At 35.9% G+C, this 22,936-nt stretch overlaps 2 protein-coding genes across 2 annotated transcripts in view; one reads left to right on the top strand and one right to left on the bottom strand.

The window, feature by feature from the left end:
• Positions 1–22,936, bottom strand: part of LOC122532363 — a 78,577-nt gene that overhangs the window by 54,220 nt on the left and 1,421 nt on the right. The window lies entirely within an intron of this gene.
• Positions 5,629–9,835, top strand: LOC122532364 (tubulin polyglutamylase TTLL4-like). The gene is made up of 4 exons (XM_043661088.1): positions 5,629–6,883; positions 7,527–7,930; positions 8,269–8,659; positions 9,049–9,835. Exons 1-4 carry the CDS (start codon positions 6,266–6,268, stop codon positions 9,508–9,510), a joined length of 1,875 nt encoding a protein of 624 aa, XP_043517023.1. The 5' UTR covers positions 5,629–6,265; the 3' UTR covers positions 9,511–9,835.

The raw sequence follows: 22,936 nt of genomic DNA, 5'->3' as shown, positions 1-22,936 counted from the left end.
CAGTACGTGCGTGCATGTATGCAGGCGAGTTGCAAAATCACGAATGCACCAGGAGTGCAGAACGCGGTACAGTGAATAGTTTCAGCAAAGATAAAGAACTCGGGGCGTATAATAAAGCGCGGTGGGGTGGAGCCTTCTTCCTCCGAAAAAGAAGTAGAACCCGTGACTCTGCGAGCGGCCTGTGGTCGTCGGCCTCCCCAACGCGCGTTTCCAAGATTTAAACTCTCTTTCGGCCAGAGAGGACTCCCGAGACTGTCCGTGTATAAATATACGTACGTACGTCGGCACTGCGACATCGCTAATGCATCGCGAGTACAAAGTGCAGCCGTGGATGCACTGTAAAATTACAGAGAATAGCGAACAACGGCTGGAATTCCCTTCTGCTTATGGAAGTGTTCGAAACGGAGCAGCGTAAATCTTCGCGGTGCGGAAGAGGAGGAGGAGAGCGAAATATGTATGTATGTGCATGGATCCAAGGCGATTCACGCGGTACGTTGAACCGAATCGAACGTGAGAGACAAATGAATCAATGGAGACAGTGCGGTCGACCGTCTAATTGCCGTAGACAACAATCACGCTTGTCTTAATGAACGCAGCCTTCCGAGAAATAGAGAGAATAATAAACTGGCACTTTCTAACGCTCTGACGTTTTCCTCTTTTGTGTCAGATCGGAAAGTTTGCTGCGTGCTTGACAGTCGGCGGTTAATGGCTCGTGTTCGACGATAACGAACTCGGGAAAGATTCGATTCAACGAAACATCGAGTAGAAATATTTGGAATCGATCGCAAAGTATTGCACCTTTTAATTGGATGATAAATTTTAATAAAAATTAAATTGAATGAACAAAAGTAATGAATCAATGAATAAGACTCGACACGTCTCTAACATGTTGAATTTTCCGCGTGAATGAAGAATAGATAAAAGATATTATATCTTAATAGGAATGTAGTTATGTTATCGTTTTAACCTGATTTTTGTAAAACTGTTTTAATTACAAGAGATTGGGTCAAGAACAGACAAATGATGTTGAATCTTAGCATAGTCATGCTATTCTGATTTATATACGATAGAGATACTCTCCCTTAACTATAAGAAAACTAATTAATTGAATAATAGACTATTCTGGAAGTAATTGCATTTATAGATAAATATATTTACTACCTTATATTATATTTTATTCGTTTATATTACGAGTAAAAACATGCATATTATAAACATTTATTGTAATCGTTTTTGTCTACATATAACATGTGGTATATATCCTGATTAAATACCATTGTAAGTATGTGTTGAAATTTAGCAAACGACTTATCACATTCTAACAAATGCTGTGACAATCATTTAGTTTAGAACTCAAAAAACAATGGAGTTTTCATATTTCAATCTTCTTTCGATTAAAACGAAGCAACCTGTGCATAATCTCGTGTACTTGGAAGAGTCAATCTCCAATCTGAGATTCTGTTCGACTCGGCCGCAAGCCCGATCGCTTTTTAATTATGAATCGGAGATTAAATCGTAGCGCGCACAAAGATCACAACGAATGGAATCACGGTTCGCGAGAGGACCGTGGCCTGACAGGAAAGCACGCACGTCGGCTGGTTGTGAAATCTCTAATGCACCGGCGAGCGTAGTTGCACGCGCGGCGAGTAATACGCGGACGGAATCCTCGCGAACCGAAGGACGTTTCTCCGTTCATACGAAGACAATGCAACGAGAGATACATCAAGGAAACGGACGTCTCGGATTGCCGCATTTTCCCGCACGAAGCTCTTCGAATGGCGTCGCACAAACGTTTTCAACGCGCGTCCGCCATCTCGACGACACACATCCAAGGCTCCTTGCATCTTTCGCGCTTCTTCCATTCTTTTCCTTTCGTCCCCATCTTCCGCGTGTATTCGAGTTTCGAACCCCCTTAGAAAATCGCTGCCTCCTTTACTCTCATTTTCCTCGCACAGCAACTTCTTCCCCGCGTATCGAAAGGACACTTGGCGATATTTGTAAAGCAAATCTTTGAAAATGGAAGAGGATAGCGAAGTTGGAGCAAACAAAATCTGTTTTCTTAAGACTTCTTCTGTCGAGACATTCTTCACTGACACTGAATTGTGACGAACAGTTGCTTTCCGTATGTTTCTTTTTTTTCTTTTTTTTTTTTTTTGTAAAGAAGATACTATATACTAAAGTTACTTTCAGGTTAATTTTAATTTATTTAAAAAATACAGGGGAAGAAATCAATCAACTTAGTTACGGCAAATAACCAAGTTAGATGGGCAGTTCCAATAGTTGTTCTTGAAAGATGTGAAAGAAGCACGGGAAACAAACAGTGCAATGCGATATTACTTCTGTATTGTATGTAAATAGAAATTAACATCAAAACTACCGACGGAGGAACATAAAACTGTGATTATCATTTTATGAAAATTCATATTTTCGAGAATGTAAATAAATGGAAAACCTTGGTAAATAAATGGAAAGTTTCTTCGTGTACCACAAGTATCATAGAAAGCACTATACTTTGGATATTTTACATATTCTCTTGCACGATCAGCGTTATATTTGCGCTCGAAAAATTTCCAATAAATGCATAAAAATCCGCAGTCTACTAATAATTAACAAATTTCGTTAAACTTCGAATTTTACTAGAATTTCGAATTTGAATTGAACGGAGGATTTCAAACGATTTCTCAATTTTCTAGAGAACTGAGACTTCGAATTCAATAATCAGAGATTGCAATAGATTATTTATATACTTCGACGTGTAAATTTATCTCCAAAGAATTCCTCGGATTTGCACGGAACGCGGAATAAACCAGGCGAACGATCGATAACAAAGTTACTGCGGGACAGATTTCTGTTGAAAGTATCGCCGTATGTAAATCACGGCGTATTATATTTGCCACGTGGACCGTGAGAGTACGAGAGGCCGCGTACACACCACCGTGTGATATTTCATTTTATCAACGTGGGGCGTAGATCGGGCGTAAAGCTGCCAGACTCGATACGTACCGTAATTCACTGATGGAACGGAACCATGAAGAAGAAGACGGGACAAAAAAAGTGCCGAGAAGAACAATGAGACACCTCGTGCGGGTACCGTTCCCGAATTCAAGTCGAATGATAAAAAACGTATCGCGCCGCTCGTGATTTACGGTGGACCTGGACATGACTGCTAACGGTACGAGTCTCCTGAATCGTTTCGAAAGGAAACAAACGCTGCCGGGTCTCTTTTACGTTGCGTTTTATCTCGGCACCAAGCTAAAAGTACAGTATCATGCCGTACACTATCCTCTACAAGTATTTGAACACATGTCTTATGATCCTACGAGGTTTTAATCTATTTCTAGTCTCTGATGTTATTTTAGACAACCGCGTACGGTGTATAGAGTACGCGCGCTCAAAAGTATTCCAACACTTCTCATTTTGAATAATCAAAATATTTCTAGTAAAGTTTGTAATAAAATTGTTCGCGCGTTTTATAAATTACAATGGGATATCTTAAAATGAATAATTCTTTTCGTTTAATCAAAATATTTACAACGAATTTTTTGTGAATGCAAAAGCAATAGAACATGCAATAAGCAGGATTAATAGTAGAGAAATGTTCCACTATAAAAGTTGAAAAATGTGTAACAAAAATGTGACAACTATATTTCACTCTTTTAAATTCACAAATTCCTATATCTACCGTAATAATAATTTAATGTTGATTTCCACTATCCATCTAATACACGAGCATGATACAATTATTATCCGCGATGTAATTGCAATCAGATTAAAATATGTAACACAAACTATAAAGTTTATTGAAATAACAATAGAGTTCTTGCGGCAACATTGTTTTTCAATATATATATAACTCTCTTTGCTCGTCAACAATTTTGCCAGCCATCTTTGAACCAAAACCTGTACAGTTAAGCGATAAACGAAGATCGGCGAATGCTAATACACAAGCATACAGAAAATATCAGTACACCGCGGACAATTATTGAGCACTCAAGTATACATTCTCCGAATATACTGCCGTGAAACTATGAAACAGGTAGAAAGGATCAAAGAATGCCGGAAGATCCTTTATCCTACCGCGTAAACCTAACATCTAATATCGCAGTCTGCATCGTACCGCAAGATCCTAGCGCTACCCGGTTGAATTTACAGACTTAGATCTCCTTAAATCAAACGTTTTCGGATATCTCTGTTCGCAGAGGTGGAACGGCCGAGAAGCCAGGAAGCCGAAAGCGCGGCGAGTCTCGAGGAAAGTGAGCGTTCGCGGTGCCGGAAGACCAAGACGAGCCGAGCCGAGCCGTTTTCTCGATGGTGGATCGCGCGCAACGATCGCGAGTATGTAAATGCACGTTATATCTGGCATCGCGCGAGTATTACACTCTGTAAATAGCCGGAGCAATGGTGTTTCGCCAGTGGTGTTTGTCCGGTCGTCAGTGGACGTATTGTGCGCGAGCTGATCAGAGAGACACACATGAGAACGAGAGACTCGTAGCTGCATTCCTAGCTGCGAGAAGGAAGGTTTGCTGGCCGACCGATCGACAGTAGCCAGCCAACGGCCACGCATCGCAACCGCGGACAATTAATCGTGCAAGATGGAAAACGCAACTAGCGCGCACGCAGGAATGCGCGTGATGCGCGTAACATCGACAATCAGGCCCGTGATTGCGCTACACGGGAATCAAATTAGCATCGGGCAGCATCGCCATTAGAGTCCAGACGGGAGATCTATGGAGAACGATAGGCATATTTGCCCGTCTATCGGGAATCCGCCTTGGCTACCAATCTTTTCCCTCCTTCTCTTACTTCGCGGGATTAAACCTTATCCGCGGACGGTTTCCGAGGGATTGGATTAGTTGAAGTAAACGTATAGGTGCCTTTTCGAGTCAAATACTTGAACTAGGGGGGATTTATTTATAAGTGTTGCGAAAAAAGGAATATATTAATTTATATTATATATTATAGTTTGTAATATTATATATTATAGACTATATATACTATGTTGTAGAATACGTATACCATGTTAGCATATAATATCACGAAGAAAAGATTTTATACTACGAAAAGATTATTAGAATATGTCAAAGTATATTACATATTGTAAAATGAATTGTATTGTGCAATATGTGTTTGAAATTCCAAGCTACGTTGGAATATAATGTTACAAAGAAATGTACAATGTGAATACATTTAACTTGTAAATTTAAGGTCCATTGTAATTAGATTAGATTTTTATACAAACTATTGTTAATAGATGAAGCAATTTTCAAAACAGATAATTAAATTATCGTGAAAGATTTATTTTGTAAATTAAAGATTGACTTTTATCAAACAAATTATTTTAATTATTTTAAATTATTGAAAAACACAATTTACTTTGAATCACTTAACATCCACACGTAATTAAATTACAAATTTTTATTGAGAAATTTTAAGGTACAAAAATGCATGGGACATATAAAAAAAATCTTCCCGACATTAAAATAAATAAATTTTCAATCTAAACTTCATTTCGTACATTCATCATTCGACATATTATTTATTCCTATAGTACAAATACTATTATATGTACATAGAATAATTAAAAATTGTTCCCTGCAAGTAACGAAATTTCAAAGTTCCAAAATTCGAGCGAGAAGAGAGAGAGAAGAGGATAGATACGACTTTGTATTCCAGAAGTCATCCCGTGCGTGAATGCGCATTCAAAGAGAACCACGTGCATTTTCACTGTATGTAGCGCGTGTTACGCGCATAAACCAACCCCCTGCATGTCTGGCCGCGTGTTTACCGCGCGTTCGAGCACTCTTCCGAGTAAGATAAACGTACGGCAAGCACGCAAATGCGGAAAGCCGTCGAATCAATCGCGGCATTGTTCACTGCCCGGTGATAGGAACTGGGTGAACAGAAACTGATTTAATGGACGACGTCCCCCTCTGCGCCCCCGTTCCGCGAATCTAATCGCTGGAAAAAGCAAGAGTGGAGAGCGCGGTTCTTCTAAATGCGTCTCCGAGAGGCATTAGGCTCGAACGGATCGAATTTTTCGGCGATGCTGCGCCACGTCACGGTCCGCCGGTTTTACCAGCAAGCTCAAGTCGGGGTGTGTCTCATAAAGTTCATCGAGTATCGAGCATGCGAGTATCATCGCGAGCAACTTCAACCCACACCGGCCAAACGAACGTTTGATCATGGAGTTTTGTTGAAATTGCCAGTGAAGCTGAGACACTGACACGATAATGAACGCAAAATTTACGAGTGTATTGGTATCACGATGCAGGAGGCTGACCTCGGCGACTCTAATCCACGGAGATTCAAAGACAAGTCAAATCGATGCGCCACCACCAGCACATCCAACGGCGTGATTAACCTCAACGCAGATTCCGACGAGGAGTGGTTGACCTACGAAAAGCTCACGGAAATAGCTTTCTTTCGTTCGAGGACGAAATCTGCTCGTTCAGTCGCCAACGTTGCGCTGCGCAACAACCAATCTAAATCCGCGGACATTGTACGACGTCAATCGGTGAAATTAACGAAGAACAAGAGCATTGTATCGAAGATCGAGGCACAACCGTTCATCTTCGACGAACGAGCCGACGGAGACAAGGCTACTAGAGATGTTTCGCCGTTACCGATCAGAAAAAGTCTTTTCCCTTACGTCTCGCCGTACGTTCTCTTCCAAAGTCACGACCACATACCCAAGACACTGACCAAAGACTTCGCTCAACTTCTGAAATGGAAATTTACCACGTCCATGCCTCAGATTTTGATGAAGATCTTAATCAACTCTGGATATCAGGTGGTGAATAAAGAAAAAACCGATTGGTCTGGCATTTGGAACTTATCGTGCAAAGATACGGCGAAATATCGAAGTATGAAAAACTTTCAAAAGGTAAAGATTGGTTAAGAAACTTTCTTTAAAAAAAAGTCTATAAATTTATTGCCATTAATTATATCGAAAACTATTTCAAAGAAAACTTGTTTTATTTCGAGGAGAAAGTAATTTATTGCAGTTGAACGTGTACTTGAATTATTTTATCTCTCTTTTTTTTTTAATAGAACCATATTTGAAGAATCTCTCTCACGAATATTTTGTACATTTTTACGGACAGTAAAAAATTTTCTTTCGTAATTAAATTCTTGAAAGTTTTAAAAATTGAAGTCTCCTCTTTACAACATCAAAATTTGTTGTAAGGAAGTTTTAAATGTTTAAAATATCATGGAGGGCGCAATACTTTCTAATTTAAAAGAATTCTCCCATCAAATTCAACTCTATAATTAATAATTATAATATTTCAGCTTCCAGACTCACTTTTCAATGAAACAGCTGAATTGTTTTTAAAAGCCATTGTAATAAACGTAGCTAATATTAAAAAAAAAAAACTGGAATTAAAATTTCCAATAAGATCTGCTTAAATCATCATTCGATTCCATAGCTATTTTCAAAAAGCTCCCCAATTACGCTTATATAATTCCCATAAACGAAATTTTCCACTTCGAAGAGACAGTTTCAGCGAGATTTATGTTAAAATCAGGTAAATAACATGCCAGGATCTCAAAGTATCGGCAACAAAGATTTATTGTGGACGCATCTGAGTGAAATGTCGCGAAAATTCGTTCAGGAGTACAACTTCATGCCAAAAACGTACGTACTGCCGAAGGAAATGCAGAAATTCGAAGGCATGTGGAACAGGCACGGTATGGGCACCACGTGGATAATTAAACCGCCGTCAGCGGGTCGTGGCCAGGGTATCAAGATTGTTAATCAATGGTGGGAGATACGAAAATGGCACTCGGTAATCATTCAACGATATATCAGCAGGCCGAAACTCATTAACGGCTTGAAATTCGATCTGCGAATTTATGTTCTCCTAACAAGCATTAACCCGATGAGAATTTATGTCTACAAAGAGGGCTTGGTTCGTTTCGCTTCGGTCAGGTAATTCGACGACCCTAACTTATTTCACACGATATTTCATTGATTTTCACTGATAATGAAAGTCAAAGCGTTATGGTAGAGCAATTGGTCATTTGGGTCAACCGAACGTTAATTTTGCAAATTAAACTTGTACAATCTCGCTCAAAAATTGTGAAAAAAAATATGATAATGTTGAATAAATAACTCTGTATCTTATTAAAATATCTCACTGACTCAAATAATTCTGTACTCTATTAATCTTACTAACTCAAATAACTCTAATATTCTATACCTTGTTAAAATACTTCGCTGACTGAAAAATAATTCTCTACCCTGTTAAAACGATGCTGAATATCTAGATACGTTCGTGGAGCGAACTTGGACGACAAATACATGCACCTAACGAACAGCAGCGTGAACAAGCAGAATCCGGCTTACATAATGAACGACAGAGTGAACTCGTTCAAAGGACACAAATGGTCCTTCGCGAGTCTGTGGTCGTACCTGAGGCAGGAAAATGTGGACGTCACTGACCTATGGTGCCAGATCAAGGATATCATCGTTAAGACTTTCATATCCGTGGAATCGAGCATGAACGCGGCCATTTCAGAGAATCTCGTCTCGAGTTACACCTGTTACGAATTATACGGGTTCGACGTACTCCTCGACGAGAATTTAAGACCGTGGTTACTGGAAGTTAACACTCTACCGTCGCTGCAGACAGACTCGCCACTCGATACCGCCATTAAGGTACCTAGGATTTAAATGGATGCTCGCCGAAGAGCTAACTGGAACTTAATGTCCGCCATCGTGATGCCAACTTTCTCGCGAGGAGATATCACGCTCGCAGATAATTATGTCCACCCGCGATCATGGGCGTGCATGTGCATACTTTTGTTCATAAGCTACAGGATACTTGGGGATTTTTCACTTGAGTTTTAATAAAATAAAAATAGTATTATAATTCGTTCACATTTAACATCGAACCCACAAATTCCTCCGCAATGATGCACGAAAACCGTCAAGGGAATGTGCAATAAATTATTTATGGTCACACAGATTGAATCATGCATATCGTAAGCGTGATCAACGGCATAGTCTGACGTATTGATCTTTTTTTTTTTATTATTATTTTGCAGGGTGCTCTGATGAAAGACGTATTAAATATGGCCGGCTACCAAATTCCCAAGAACGAGCAAATTTCAGGCAACGATGCGTGCAACAAAAAATACGACTCGATCGCCCATAATTATAGATTGTACAGCACGGCCTTGAATCTTCGCGAGAAAATGAAGCAGAACGAGATCAACGCGATGGAGACTCGTGACGAGTATCTGGACGAAATCCTGCGGAATTTGACGAAGGACGATCTGAGGCAGCTCATCCGCTACGAGGACGAGCTCAGTCAAGCCGACAACTTTGAGATACTATTCCCCACCAGCAGTTCCTATTTGTATTTCAAATTCTTCGAGGTGGAGAGATACTACGACCGATTGCTAGACGCCTGGGAACATCGTTACTCCGGCAACAAAACGAAAGGCATTCGCAGACTGCAACGACATTGCGAAACGATGGAGCACTTGAAACAAAATTTCAATTGAATATCAGTTTCCTTGTCCGTTTGTGCTCCGGCATGGAAATGAACGTGTTGCGTACAGTATTGAAATCAATCGAAGTCCAATTATTATAAAATGGTTCGCACAAGGCAAGGTCACTGGCGTGACGTGCGTACTTTCTTACGTAATCCCGTACAGTCCTGTTCAGAAGCGTTAGAGCGTTTTTTCCTTTCGTACAAAATGTTTAAATCACGAAGTAAAAGATTACAACACATATTGGATTTACGTGAAGTAACGAATTAAGAATTATGTGTCTTGAATCACCTAAGATTACAATATTATCGAAATTGTTAATTACACTGAAATATGTTTTAGAGAGAAGAATATTGTCTGACATATATTTTATATCCTTTCTCGCGAAGACTGATAATAAAATTAAATCAAATTGAAAATTCCAAAATTAATTCCAATTGGGGATTAAATCGCTCAATAACCATTGAAAATTTAATAGTTTCTTTTATCACTTGTAATTTTAACTTCATTATCTTAATTTAAACGTAACATCAAAAAAAAAAAAAAAAAAAAGAAATAAAGGAGAAGAACACAACGAGATAGCTAATATTCCCATTTGCTCCGAAACCTTTCTCACACATATTCCCAGGAATCACGTGGAGTTTACATTCGCTTGCTTATCACGTAATTCCATACGACCGATAGCACGCGGCTACTGTTTCTTAATAAATGATTAAGATATTGACGACGGGTGTGCAAGCCGTAAATTATTTTGTCTCCGGGGACATCGGATGTCAAAGGAATTCGAGAAATCCAACGAAACCTTACGCCTGTTAATCCACCTTAGTCGACGGTTGCGCAACACCATAACCGCAAGGTACTGTAAAGTCGTTTTAGCTATATCGGTCACTCGGTTGACGTCATTCATTTGCCGTTTACAACTTCCACTGAATAGGAGTATCCGTTTCCACAACGGACTTCCTTTATCGAATTACGCGCAACTCAATTTCCCTTTTCGAAATAATCCTGGCATTTTGAGCTTTTCACTGAAGACAACGCGATCAAACGATGGAACGAAACGTACCACCATTCGCAAAATCTTTATGCAATTTTTTATTTTCATAAAACCTATCGTATGAATGATATGAAAGAGGAGAATGTCGTTTCTGTTTTACAAAAATTAAAATTAAAATATCATGTGAATTAAATTTTATATGTATGTCAATATTTCTTTCATAGCAAATGTCGAGCCATATCGATTGATGAATTAAAAAATATACGATTCCATTTTAAAAAAAATGGAAAGACAAAGATATTATTACTACCATTATGGCCACTTTTATACCGAACAACTTTCGATAAAATTTCTTCAAAAATAACAGAGATATTCAAATGATAATTCTTATTGGATTATATTATAGAATTATAAATATAAATTAGCATGATTTTGTTCTAATTAATTGTCACGTGTAATATTAGAACGATTCGATTAACTTAGAAATATTTCGAATAATATTGATATATAATATTTATAATATCCGTTTTTGACATTGTAATCATGAAAAGAATTCACTTAATTATTCTTTTATCATTATTTCATTCATCTAGATTTTACAATTTTACTTAATATTTACAATTATTAATTACGATATAATATTTTATAAATATTATTTCGATTGACCTGCATATATATATATATATATATATATATATATATATATATATATATATATGGGTATTTCAATTTCTTTAAATTTCATAAAATTGTAAAGTCTAGTGACAAAAAAAATATTGCGCAAATCGTTCGAATTCCTTTTCATGACTACAGTTTTAAAAAAGAAGAATTCAATTATACGAATTGAATAGAAAAAAATGCAAATAGAACCGTTGCATTTATGCAACATCGGTTCTTTTGGAATCATAAATCAGAAGATAAAATTCACATACTGTTATTACAAACTAACCAAGATATCAGGACACTTATAAATAGAGTCTGAATTTTCTACGTTTATGAAAAATCTAAGGATACGAAACAATGCACACAATAAGACAAGAATATAAAATATTGAAAACTTTTTTTTTTCTAATTCTCTTCACAAAAATATGAAACTGCATAAAGATCCAAAGTCTACTCAGAAATGCTAGTGTATGCAACACACACGGATTCGAATGTGTACGCGCTTTTGTTACCCAGTGAATCGATTTTGTTTGCGCAAGTGGCTAGCTTTGAAATAATCTTATCATTTCGTTTGTTCTTGAAACTTTCACTATGCGTTTGTCACAAAGTTAATTCACCCACGACGATAATTTGTCTGGAGATTACGCTCCCGAAATTGCATTATTACGCGGACATTTCACGGCGACGTTTGAAGCACGTGTACATAGACGCGCAATGAGTCATTTATACGGAATGAGGCTCGCACCTAAAAAAAAAAAAAACTATATAAAGTTGAAATTGAAAAACATTCGCGTTGCACAAGCAGCCGCATTAAGTATAATTCGCAAGGATGCTAACATTTATAAGCAACGATTATTTACGAGAAAAGCCAGATGAATGTTCGACAGTTTGGTCGATAGCTTTGAATATTCCTGTACGCATCGATGGACAGTTTCACAATAAGTTTCGAATGCATGCTTCGCCGACATGCGAATGGCAAAAGCAAACTTTTCTTGTTGCTCGTTTACACACGATGAAAAACGTACGAAGAATTTTTCCCTACTCGTTGTGTAAGAAACTTTGACCCTTAATTATAGACTCTGGGAGGAATAAATTTCTATTTCATTATCACGATTTAACTGGGAATCTTAAAAACTGCGTAATTTGCAAAAATTCTTATACGAATGAATATATACTCAGTCACGAAAGTATTTGGATACTTATAGAGAAACTTTCTACGAATGCATCTGCATGTATGATATAAATCACCTTGACGTTTCATTAAAACTGTAGAGAGACCTGACTATCACGATTGTTTTATTTATTTAAGATTACACTAACCAATGTATATGGTCATAGAAACATTTTCTGAGGTGTATAGATATTAAACAAATAAACTGCACATATAGCTGTGTAGATTCACATTTTTATAAAATCAATTAAACAAAAGGAAATAAAATATTTTCTATATTTTTGCATATTCTGAACAACTTCATATAATAAAGATTCAACGATGTATAATATAACGAAATGGACAAAAAAATGTAAAATATCGAAGGTAATTTGATAGTCAAAAAATACTTTTATTCAAAATACGAATTTGCATGAATATCTGTATATCTCTCTAATTAGGGAACGAAGCCAATATTGACGATGTTCTGAAAAAGCAATCCTGCAACACGATCGAGTTCATTGCCTCGTAATTATTCAAAAGAACGCGTTGGCAGTAATTTCGATCAGCTTGTTGGAAGGTGACGTAAGTCAAAGAGTGAAAGCTCTCCGCGGGGTTCGCGAGAAGTGAATCACTTCCTGAAAATGCCGTAGACGCGGTTTTCAGTTCATTCAGACGAGTCTTCTCTCGAATCATCCCAGCTAAACGTCACATGCAACCTACTTTTCTCTTCGGCGACGAAGAACACGCGAGCGAATCGCGTTTTAACGCGCCGCTGTTTTATCTCTAAGCTCAACGACACAAACCACTAACTCCATTGACGAAAAATTGATCGAACTTTCAAAGAAGAAAAAGTACTAAATAGATATGCGTTATAAAGACAAATAATAATGAATATTCGAAGAAATCAAAATAAATTTTATTCGCTGTCGGCTTGTCCTTTCTACGAAAATAAACGATAAATATGAAATAAAATTTCTCCATTTAAAGTCTCGTTTTTGAAAAAATAAAATCTGAATTTACTTGACTAGGAATTAACTTGAAATTAATACGTGTACTTGATAATATTTAATTTTCTCGATAATGAAAAAACTAGAGGCTATACTTTCAAGCTTCTATTGATTATTCATTCCCATTCACTCCAGAATTATCATGTATTCCATAGTAAGTTCAACAAAAATTATAGAAAAATATATCTTCTGGCTGAGATCGCGAATGAAAAATCCACGTAAACGAATTATTCATCGCGTTCATAAGAAATATCAGATAAGTCAAGAAATAAATGTAATTATTCTACAATGATTCTAACTTGGACACAACTTAAAACGTTAGTTAGGTAAGTTAGGTAAAGATTGTGATCGTATCGGAAAGGAAATGAGTCCATTCTATGAGAACGGCGGGAAAACGTCTTAAGATTTTACAAGCGAGAACACGGGAATGGAACCTTAAAAGCTGTTAAGAGATAGCATTTTATTGATTTTCGTAAAAGTTACGCTGCAAATTCCTGAAAGTACAGGCAACAAAATCTTTTAGAGAGTTTTTCGTAGAGTCGGATTCTTATCGTCTCAAGGAATTTCACCAAATTCCACTAATTTCTTAACAACGCTTCTATTTAGGAGCTGTTCCTCCTAATTCGCGTACCTCTGATACTTTTTGAGGTTCGCCATACCTATGAAACGTTTTAGTCCAAGCCTTCGTTCGGGCGGAAATACGCAGGTAGAAACTTTAAAGTGGCACGACTAATTCTAGATAATTTTATGTTTATTTTTTCAAATGAAACTTTAATAGCATGTAAATTTCTCACGTCAAAACATTTTCCACGCGATTAATTTCATTATCCTAGGATTATAAGAATTATTAATTGTAAAATTGAAAAATTCTTAGAACAAAATCGTTACAGGTCTTTTAGAAATAATTCGCGAGCCGAAAAAATCGTCAAAATAAAATAGAAAATGTCTTCAACTTGTTCTAATTGTGAGTGATAAATTTATGTTTATTATTTTTCCAGAAGATATCATGTGCTCTCCGTCCTCAGTCGCAGTCAAGCATGATAAAATACTGTTTACCGTGGCTGCGTTCTGACTGTCACATTATTAGCGAGAGTATGACTGCGTGACTCTGACAATCAGAGCAGAATGAGATCTAAAATTCGCAATCTCACGAATGAATCCACTCGAGTCCACTTAATTACGACACTGTGATCGTTTTAAACAGTTAGAAACAATCCGCTCCAGATGTAAGTACAACTTTCGGAATTCTCGTTACGTTGCGAGCCAAATGATAGACGCACTCGAGAAAGTAAAACACAGCAAGTAACGAAAATAGAAAAGGCTATGGCGACCGATTTAAATATTACTTTACTTTTTTTTACAATTTAATTAACCTGTCGCTTACTTAAAATACACGGTAATAAATTTTGTTCGTCTTAGTCGCCTACTTATCTTTGGTACATCGCGTATTTTCATCCGCATTCTTGCTACTAAATTGCGGATTTGTATTGGTTTTTTGGAAATTTATGATTCCGAGATGTTTTAATACTTTACGTTATTAAATTTAAGATTTAAAATTTTAGTGTTTTTATTAATACAACTAGAGTAAAACTAAATAAGAATTTATTTTATGTTTGCTACATGCGAGGTTTGATCAAAAAATTTGTGCAATTTTAAATTTTTCCGCGCTAGGAATGTCCGATTGAAAAATTATTGTTTCGTGTTATCGACACGCTTGTTTTTGATCTACGTTAGAATTAGATACTCAGATTGAATGCGTCAGATTTCATGGTCAATTTTACAACTTTTTGACCGCTTATAATTTGGACCACAATTCACACGAACTCACACGTTTTTGAAAAATGATTGGCATTTTAAGAATGTGTAGATTTTGCAGGAGAAAAGTTAAAATAAATGTCTTGCACAGAGATACTTTGAAGTAATATACTTCAACGTAAATTTTGATGAACAAAGCTTTCTAAATGAACAAAAATTATACGAATTATTACAATAACTGTATTATTCTCTCACAATTTTTCATATAATTAGTGTACATTGTGCACTTATACTTTTAATAGATTATATCTACTTTATAATTATAATTTTATATATTTTTATATAATTTTATATATAATTATATTATATAACTTTCGTGTTTTATTTTTTGAAATAAAAAATTACCGAAAAATGAATAAAAATCCGCAATCTAGTCGTTACCTAAGTACGTACGTACTCGCATTGATATCGCATTCTCTTTAGAGATCAAACCAGAGCAGACTGTGAAAATGGGCCAGTTCAATAGACATGCCGGAAATTGCATTCAACGCCAGAAACAACAAACGTCTCTGCCATAGCAAAACGATATTTTACGCCGGTGTTCTTTGTCTCTGACTGACGTTGACTCATACTATAGTCTACAATGAGAACGACGCGCATACACGGCAAAGAAAATCTGCTGTGTATAGATGATAATTGATAACTGTGTGACGCGAGGATGAAATCGAACGCAGCTAAATGAAATCGGCCCGGTGGGATAAATGGTAAATCAAACGAGATATATAGCGATCGCGATCTAATTCGAGAATATTTTCGTTCATTCGATGGGACAATTGAGTCAGACGAAAAGAGAGTACGTGATTAATTTCGCTACTTCCGAATTTCTTGTTACGCGATAGCCATTAATAAAAATAATACCTAAAAAATAGTATCATCTCTCATAATATAATTTAAAATAATGTAAACATTTTTTTTTCTTTTGTCGTTTTAATCGTGTTCTGAAAACTAATGATATATTAATACCGAAAGCATAATAGCACGTCGAACCAAAAATGCAAATAGAGAAAAATATCTATATTTCTTTTCTGCCTATGAGGTTGAAAAATCGATTGAATCTTATCTCGAATCTGTTAATATTTATCAACATATGTAACATATGTAATTAACATTAATATAAATTATTCATTTAAAAATAAAGTTAGAATATTTTTACATAGTAAGTAAAATTGAAACCAGCGTAAAACAAGTTGCCGCAACTTTCAGTTCATAATTTATCAATAGGTATAACATAATTAACTCTAATTTAAATATTCATTACAAGAGTTGAATCATAAGTAGTTCTATGCCATAAAGACAATTGCAAACAAAGTAAAAGAAGAAAACAGAGTAAATTTACATTATGAAAAAAATTGGAATCAGAATAGAAGAAAGCTTCGTAGAATATTAGCTGACACATTGACACAATGATTTTTACAATTACACATTTATATTGAAGTAAAAATATTTTCACATTTATGGTTACGGATTAACCCAAATTCATATTCGGAGAACTCTTGAATTCCAGGAAGCACGATACAACAAATTTCGTGTTTTCAACTTTTACTTCGTGCAGACGGTGTTACCCAAGTTCAAAAATCTCTCGTCCGAACCTAATTTCCCGACCTAAAAAAAAAAAAATTCGAGCAACCACTGCCGCAACCAAGTCTAGGATGCAGTACAACTTCATTTATTGAAACGAAATTTTAATTAATGCAGCAATCAAACGAACACCTACTAATTACATCGACTTATCTGAAAAATCGTGGATAGCCAAGCAGATTAATGAATATTCTTATTACAAATAACTTATTTCTCTCTCGATAAATCCGAATTAACTCGTGCATTCTACACGAAACGAAATTAACATTTTATTCATCGACGTTTATTTATTAACGATTAAAGTTTGATTTTTACGCGTTAATGCTATCCATTAAATTCTATTTTATGGTTAATTATAACTATATTGAAGAAAGAGAAATTTATCACGTATCAATATAATAAATCACGTTCAGAAAATTCGTAATAAATCATAAACCATAAACCATCACAATAAATCATAATCAATTTTATGACTCGCGTTGAGAAAATTCACAATAAATATGAAACCTCACGACTGTGACATTAACACACAATCAAAATATTCGTGTGATTTTCTCACAGAAACTTAAATTTGGAAAAATGTCTTGAAAGTTCCTACAAATGTAAATTTAACAAAGTGGAAAGTGATAAAGACTAATGCCCGAATGGAGCTGTTAACTACTATGAACAAAAATTTCATTTCATCCCTAAACTTTTTTAATTCACATATTATCTTAAAGAAATTCATAAACGAACAAATTATTACAATTCCTTTCTAAGATATCTCGAACGACACGCAAGTTTGATTGAAACAACTACGTGCAATTAAAGTTCAATTATATAAAACGATATTTGACATGCGCCAATCTAATACGTTCGAATCGAACGCAGTGAATGTTGAATTAGTCACCACGATCAATACAATCCATGGTAAAAAATACAGTAGATACAAGGGCAAACGAACCGATACACCAACACGATAAAGCAAAAGCAGTTTCGTCTGTTTCCTGCTCGTGGTGCATTTGCTAGAATGCGGGACTCGATAAAACAACAATCGACTACGACCGTACGCTGACAATGTTCAACGTAGGATTCTATGCTAAATACGAGGATACCCGACCAATACGAGCGCCACTTTCTCCGTTTCGTTGGAGATGGTGGAACGACGGTGGTTTCGTCGGTGCCGGGATCGATCATCGCCACAGTTCCTCGATCTTCGAAGTCGAAAGTGAATTTCGCACTCTACTAAGTGTCGGTGACCTTTAAACGGGTGCTCACGTGCCGATCGAAACGAGAAACGCGATGGTCACCGATGACCGATATGCACGTACATATGTACATCGATAAATTCGGGGTCACGAGACATTTTATGGCAATGTACATTTTATTGGTCGTAAGGAATATTTATATATAGACCGGTTCATCTTGCGAAGTATGTTAATTGAAGCAGGATTATAATCAATGTTGAAGGTTTTTCAAATGGAGGGATTCAAGATTTTGCTTCAGTGTACTAGCCAATTATTTTCTACCGATGCCTAAGAAAGGGTATATGAAATATTCTTAAAAGGAATGGTGGAAATAAATAAGATAAGCTTACATATAGCTTTTAAAAATTTAGATAGAAAGTTAATTTATCGCGCTACATTCTTTCGATGATAGATGAACGAATATAATCGAATGAAATAATAGAGAATCTTCAATTTCGTAAATATATGTACAAAGAAGGTTTTCGGAGGACCATTATGTGAATTCTATTGTGTATATTAAATAACTAGGTCTGGATCGATTTATCATTGCGTTTTCTTCGTTAGTCGAACATTTCTTAAATTTGACGAATACGAAGAATACGAATGAATCACAAAGCCCCTTTCGTCCCTCTGTTTTAAGAATCATGAACCGGAATTAACAGTATTAAGAATCACGTATTGGAAACCATCAAAATTTACAATTCCACAAATCTCGTCTTCACATGCAATCCTACTGTATCTTTCTCAAACAACAGATACAGAGTTTCTGTCACGGAAAGTCACCAATCCCCGGATGTTTGGCCGTTAATTATTTCCAATTCGACAAAGTAATTCGTAAGAAATTGCGCGGAGAAAGCGGTGCGTGAAATCTATATTTGTATAATGGGAAATGACGTTGATTCAATCTGTCTGGCTTCCAGAGCGATTATACCCAGTCTCGTTTGATTCATACAATAAATCACCGCACAATTTTCCAAAGTAATCAGCGAGCACGGTGCGTTCAAAGCGGCGATATTTCAAGATACGATGGAGACCGCGAACGAGCAGAAAAAACGGAGCGAAATTTATCGGCGGTTCTGTACGATTTTACTGTCGCCGGCGAAACGAGTCAACCAAGCGTTTTCCTTCGAAAGATTTTCTAACCTATAGATACACATATACAGACACAATCGCTTGTAACCGCGATCTTATATAATGCGATGACCATTGAGATGAAACAACCGAGCCAGCCGCAGTATCGTAAAACGCTGCGGACGATATAATTGCAACGTTCGTTCGGTAACGACGTGTAAATCTTTCGACGACAGTGAGAAAACGAAAAAGAAGAAAATTCGTAATAAATATAGTAGGAAAGGTGAATTGAAGGGGAGGAATGTTATATCGGTGGTTTAACGAGACAACGGAAAGGGGTTATTCATTCGGTAAGAATCGGGGCTACAAATTATCCGGCAATTAGATCGTAAATCCCGAGAAACGCGTCTCGAGACACGAGATTGTTCGATCGAAACGGCGAAAATACTTCTCTACGCCGCATTAGCATTTAATTAGGGTTTTCTGTTTATAGGTAAACGGCACGAAAGCTCGTTTGAAATAACAGTTATCCGCACGATGCAACCGTGGCTACGTGTTACGCGTGGCCACGTGCGATTGCTTTGTGCAATCAGCCGTACGTACATACATACATACGTACGTACGTACGTTGTCGCGTAAAAATTGAAAAATTATCATTCCGGTCTAAACGATTGGTATCTAGTGTGCAATCGGTAGCTAGAACTCCAGAAGTATGCGTGTCGCGAGCAATATATGTCGGAGCTACGATATAGATACACCCGCGTTCAAAAGTACATGGACGTTCAAAATTTTTGCTACATTTCGCTTTGAAATATGTAACTTAGCCGTCGGTATAGAAATATATTGCAAAAGTTTGTAGAAATTATTTGAGATCTGAAATTGAAGGGCAGTTCCCTTCTCCATTGTTCTTTCTATCCAGCAAAACAAAGGAACATTTTAACATCTTTAATGCTTTTTAATTCTCTTTAATAAAATGTTTATTATACTACACGTATTGCTGCGAGTGTATTTGTAATTATATCGCAGAAAAATTATGTCTAATTAAATCACGAGATTGTGGAACCGTGACGAAGAGCTAATTTTCATTTGAAAGTAAATTAGAACATAAATTCTACGATGCTGTTAGTCTCACTTTTGATTACTAAAATGCATTACTATCTAAGAAATTGAAAAAAATTGACAAGAATAATAGAATAATTATTCCAATTTCATAACTTAAATTTAAATCGAAAAATGTATCTCAAATTGAAGAAATGAGATAAATTAAGAACTGGATTACGGATTTTTATACTTTTAGGGAAAAATTTGTAAATGCACACTGCACACGTACAAAATTCTTCCAATATTTAATCAAAAAAATAATGTTCCGCCTAGGTTTAATTTTTTTAATCCAAAATAGATACACACGGTAATGAAAACAAATGTATTAGATGAGAAAGATATTTTAGATAAAATTTTTATTAAATATTTAGCGAAATTAAATCTGATCTATATTCTTTAGAAAAAGAAATGTAATAATGTAAATAATCGCAGCGAAAGATGAAATCGGCGATACTCGGTTATATTCACGCATTATATCAAACAGGTCAGTTGTGAGATCGATAGATCGCGAACGTGAACCATTTGTAAAAGTTCGAACGAGGACAAAGTGCATTTTGTTCGCCTGTAGAAAGTACTGCTATCGATATCACGTTGCGCACTTTCTTTCTTACGACGATTACGTGTAGAAGTCGGTGGGGTTCAAGGAACGCCACCGTGCATACGTATGTACATAATGACGCCTTCACTTTTCTTTTCGTGAGCTCTGACATACGCACGCGCGAACAACCATATGCTATACGTATGTATATTTAAACGTTACATTCGGAAGCTGAGAATATTTCTTTTCCCATATACGATTGAGTACCCGTGGTAAAAAATGAAGAAGAGGGAACAATGATTATTTGAAGAAGCGCGTATAGATTTCGATCTTTGTAACGAGCTACATCTTTGAGACTATCAAACAACGAAGGAAAAAGCGGTTGTGAATCAAAAATTGTATAGTAATTCTTTGCTAACTCTGGCTACGGAGAGGGATTTTATCTGGTCAGTTATCGAGAAAGATGTGTTTCTAAGAAAAATCCTTTCGCACTTTTATTGAGTGTGAATGAGATATAAATATATAATACATAATTTATTCGTAATTTATATTTTGAATTTTACATAATAATTTATAAATTAATGATATTAATGTATTGGCAAGCACAATAGAATGTATGTTATACATTCTTCCCTTGCATAATTTAACAATTCTGGTTCGAATAAGATACTCAAATTCGCAAATTTGTAAAATTTAATGTAACTGTAAAATTTGTTATTTGTAAAATTTTACAAACAACTATTTTATTTTACAAATAAACTACAACTTAAATTTGATTATAAAATTTATTTGTGTAGTAAAATGATCGTAAAATTTCACTTGGTTTTCATCTTTTCACTTGTTTCACTCGTTTTTTTTTTTTTTTTTTTTGTGAAATAACAGTAGTTAACTAACGAAGCAAAAGCCTAACCATTCGACACAACACATCTTACTTTTGCACAATGTATACATTCTACTAATCGGAACATTGTAAATACACGATCGAACCAGAATCCAAACATTTATTGATTCTATCGGAAACAATTAAGCGAAACCTCTGCGCGGCTCTGTAATAAACGTTACTCGCCGACTATCACACATGTATAATAACAAAAGTCATAGAAAGACTATGTACACACAGAGAAAGAGGCAAAAGCAAACGTGTACGAACACGCGAGAGGAGAATGACGTGCAACGTTTCTATAGACCGCTTAAATACCGAAGGTAACGCCTCTTACTCCTGTATAGAATGTACGGCACTTTGTAGCCGGTGCACGGTGTACATGTTGGTACATTAATCGTTCGAACCCTACGCTAACGCGGTGGGTTTCGATTTCTACCACGGAATCCGCGTCGCTCGAATATAGGTTCGAGCTTTTCCACGATGCTACGACGGAGATACGCGACACAGTTCCAAACAATCGGGCCTCAACGCGATACCGAACCGATCGTTCACGAACTCTTTGCTAAAATATCGCACGGAATGGATCGGCGCGTGTGACCCGCAAGCCAAATACCAAGTAAACGAATTCGTAAACACGAATCTAAGATGACGCGATTGTCCATATATTTTGTATATTTCATTTAAGAAAAAACAATTATAATTCGTCTTTAAAGGAAATATATTTTTTGTTTCTCCTTCTTATAACGATCGAACTGCTTACAACGATTAATTGAGTCGCTCAGAATCCGATATTGATCGACTCCATAAATTCAACGTCACAGGCATTATTCTTTAAGATTTTGCTATTTCTTATGTCATCTTCTTACGACAAATATATTAGGTTTCTTTCGTTTTATTAATGAATAATGTGTGGCCGATATTTTATGTTTTACGTTATATTATTGAATTGAATTTATTATCTTCCTCTGTCTCTCTGGAAGCGTCATAACTCCACTTGCAAAATTTCTAAAATTTGCTAGCGAAATATTGTTAAAGATGTATTTTTATATTATTTTATTATTTATTTCTTTCATTTATAAAATGGAACCTCTGAAGTAAAAAATTTGGCTCAATAAATGACATAAAAATGCACCACGAACAATATTTCATCAGTAAATCCCAGAAATTTTTTTGGAAAAATAGTATGAAACTTCCGCAGAGACGAAAGAAGATAAATCAAAGTGGATCGTATATAATTCAATGACATGAGATATAAAATATAAAATGTTGTGCATACATTGTTCTACTAACACTCGTAAGAAAAAATCATTCGTTTGAGTTTGAGTTTTCATAAAAACTGGAGTTGATCAATATGACTTTTAACAAACTCAATTATAATTTTATATTAAATTTCATCATAAATAAATTTT

The sequence above is a fragment of the Frieseomelitta varia genome, unplaced genomic scaffold (genome assembly GCF_011392965.1).
Source record: "Frieseomelitta varia isolate USP_RPSP 00005682 unplaced genomic scaffold, Fvar_1.2 scaffold_451, whole genome shotgun sequence".
In the NCBI taxonomy this organism is placed as follows: Eukaryota; Metazoa; Arthropoda; class Insecta; order Hymenoptera; family Apidae; genus Frieseomelitta; species Frieseomelitta varia.
Note: the sequence above shows the minus strand (reverse complement) of the source record. Positions and strands in the feature narration are given on the sequence as shown.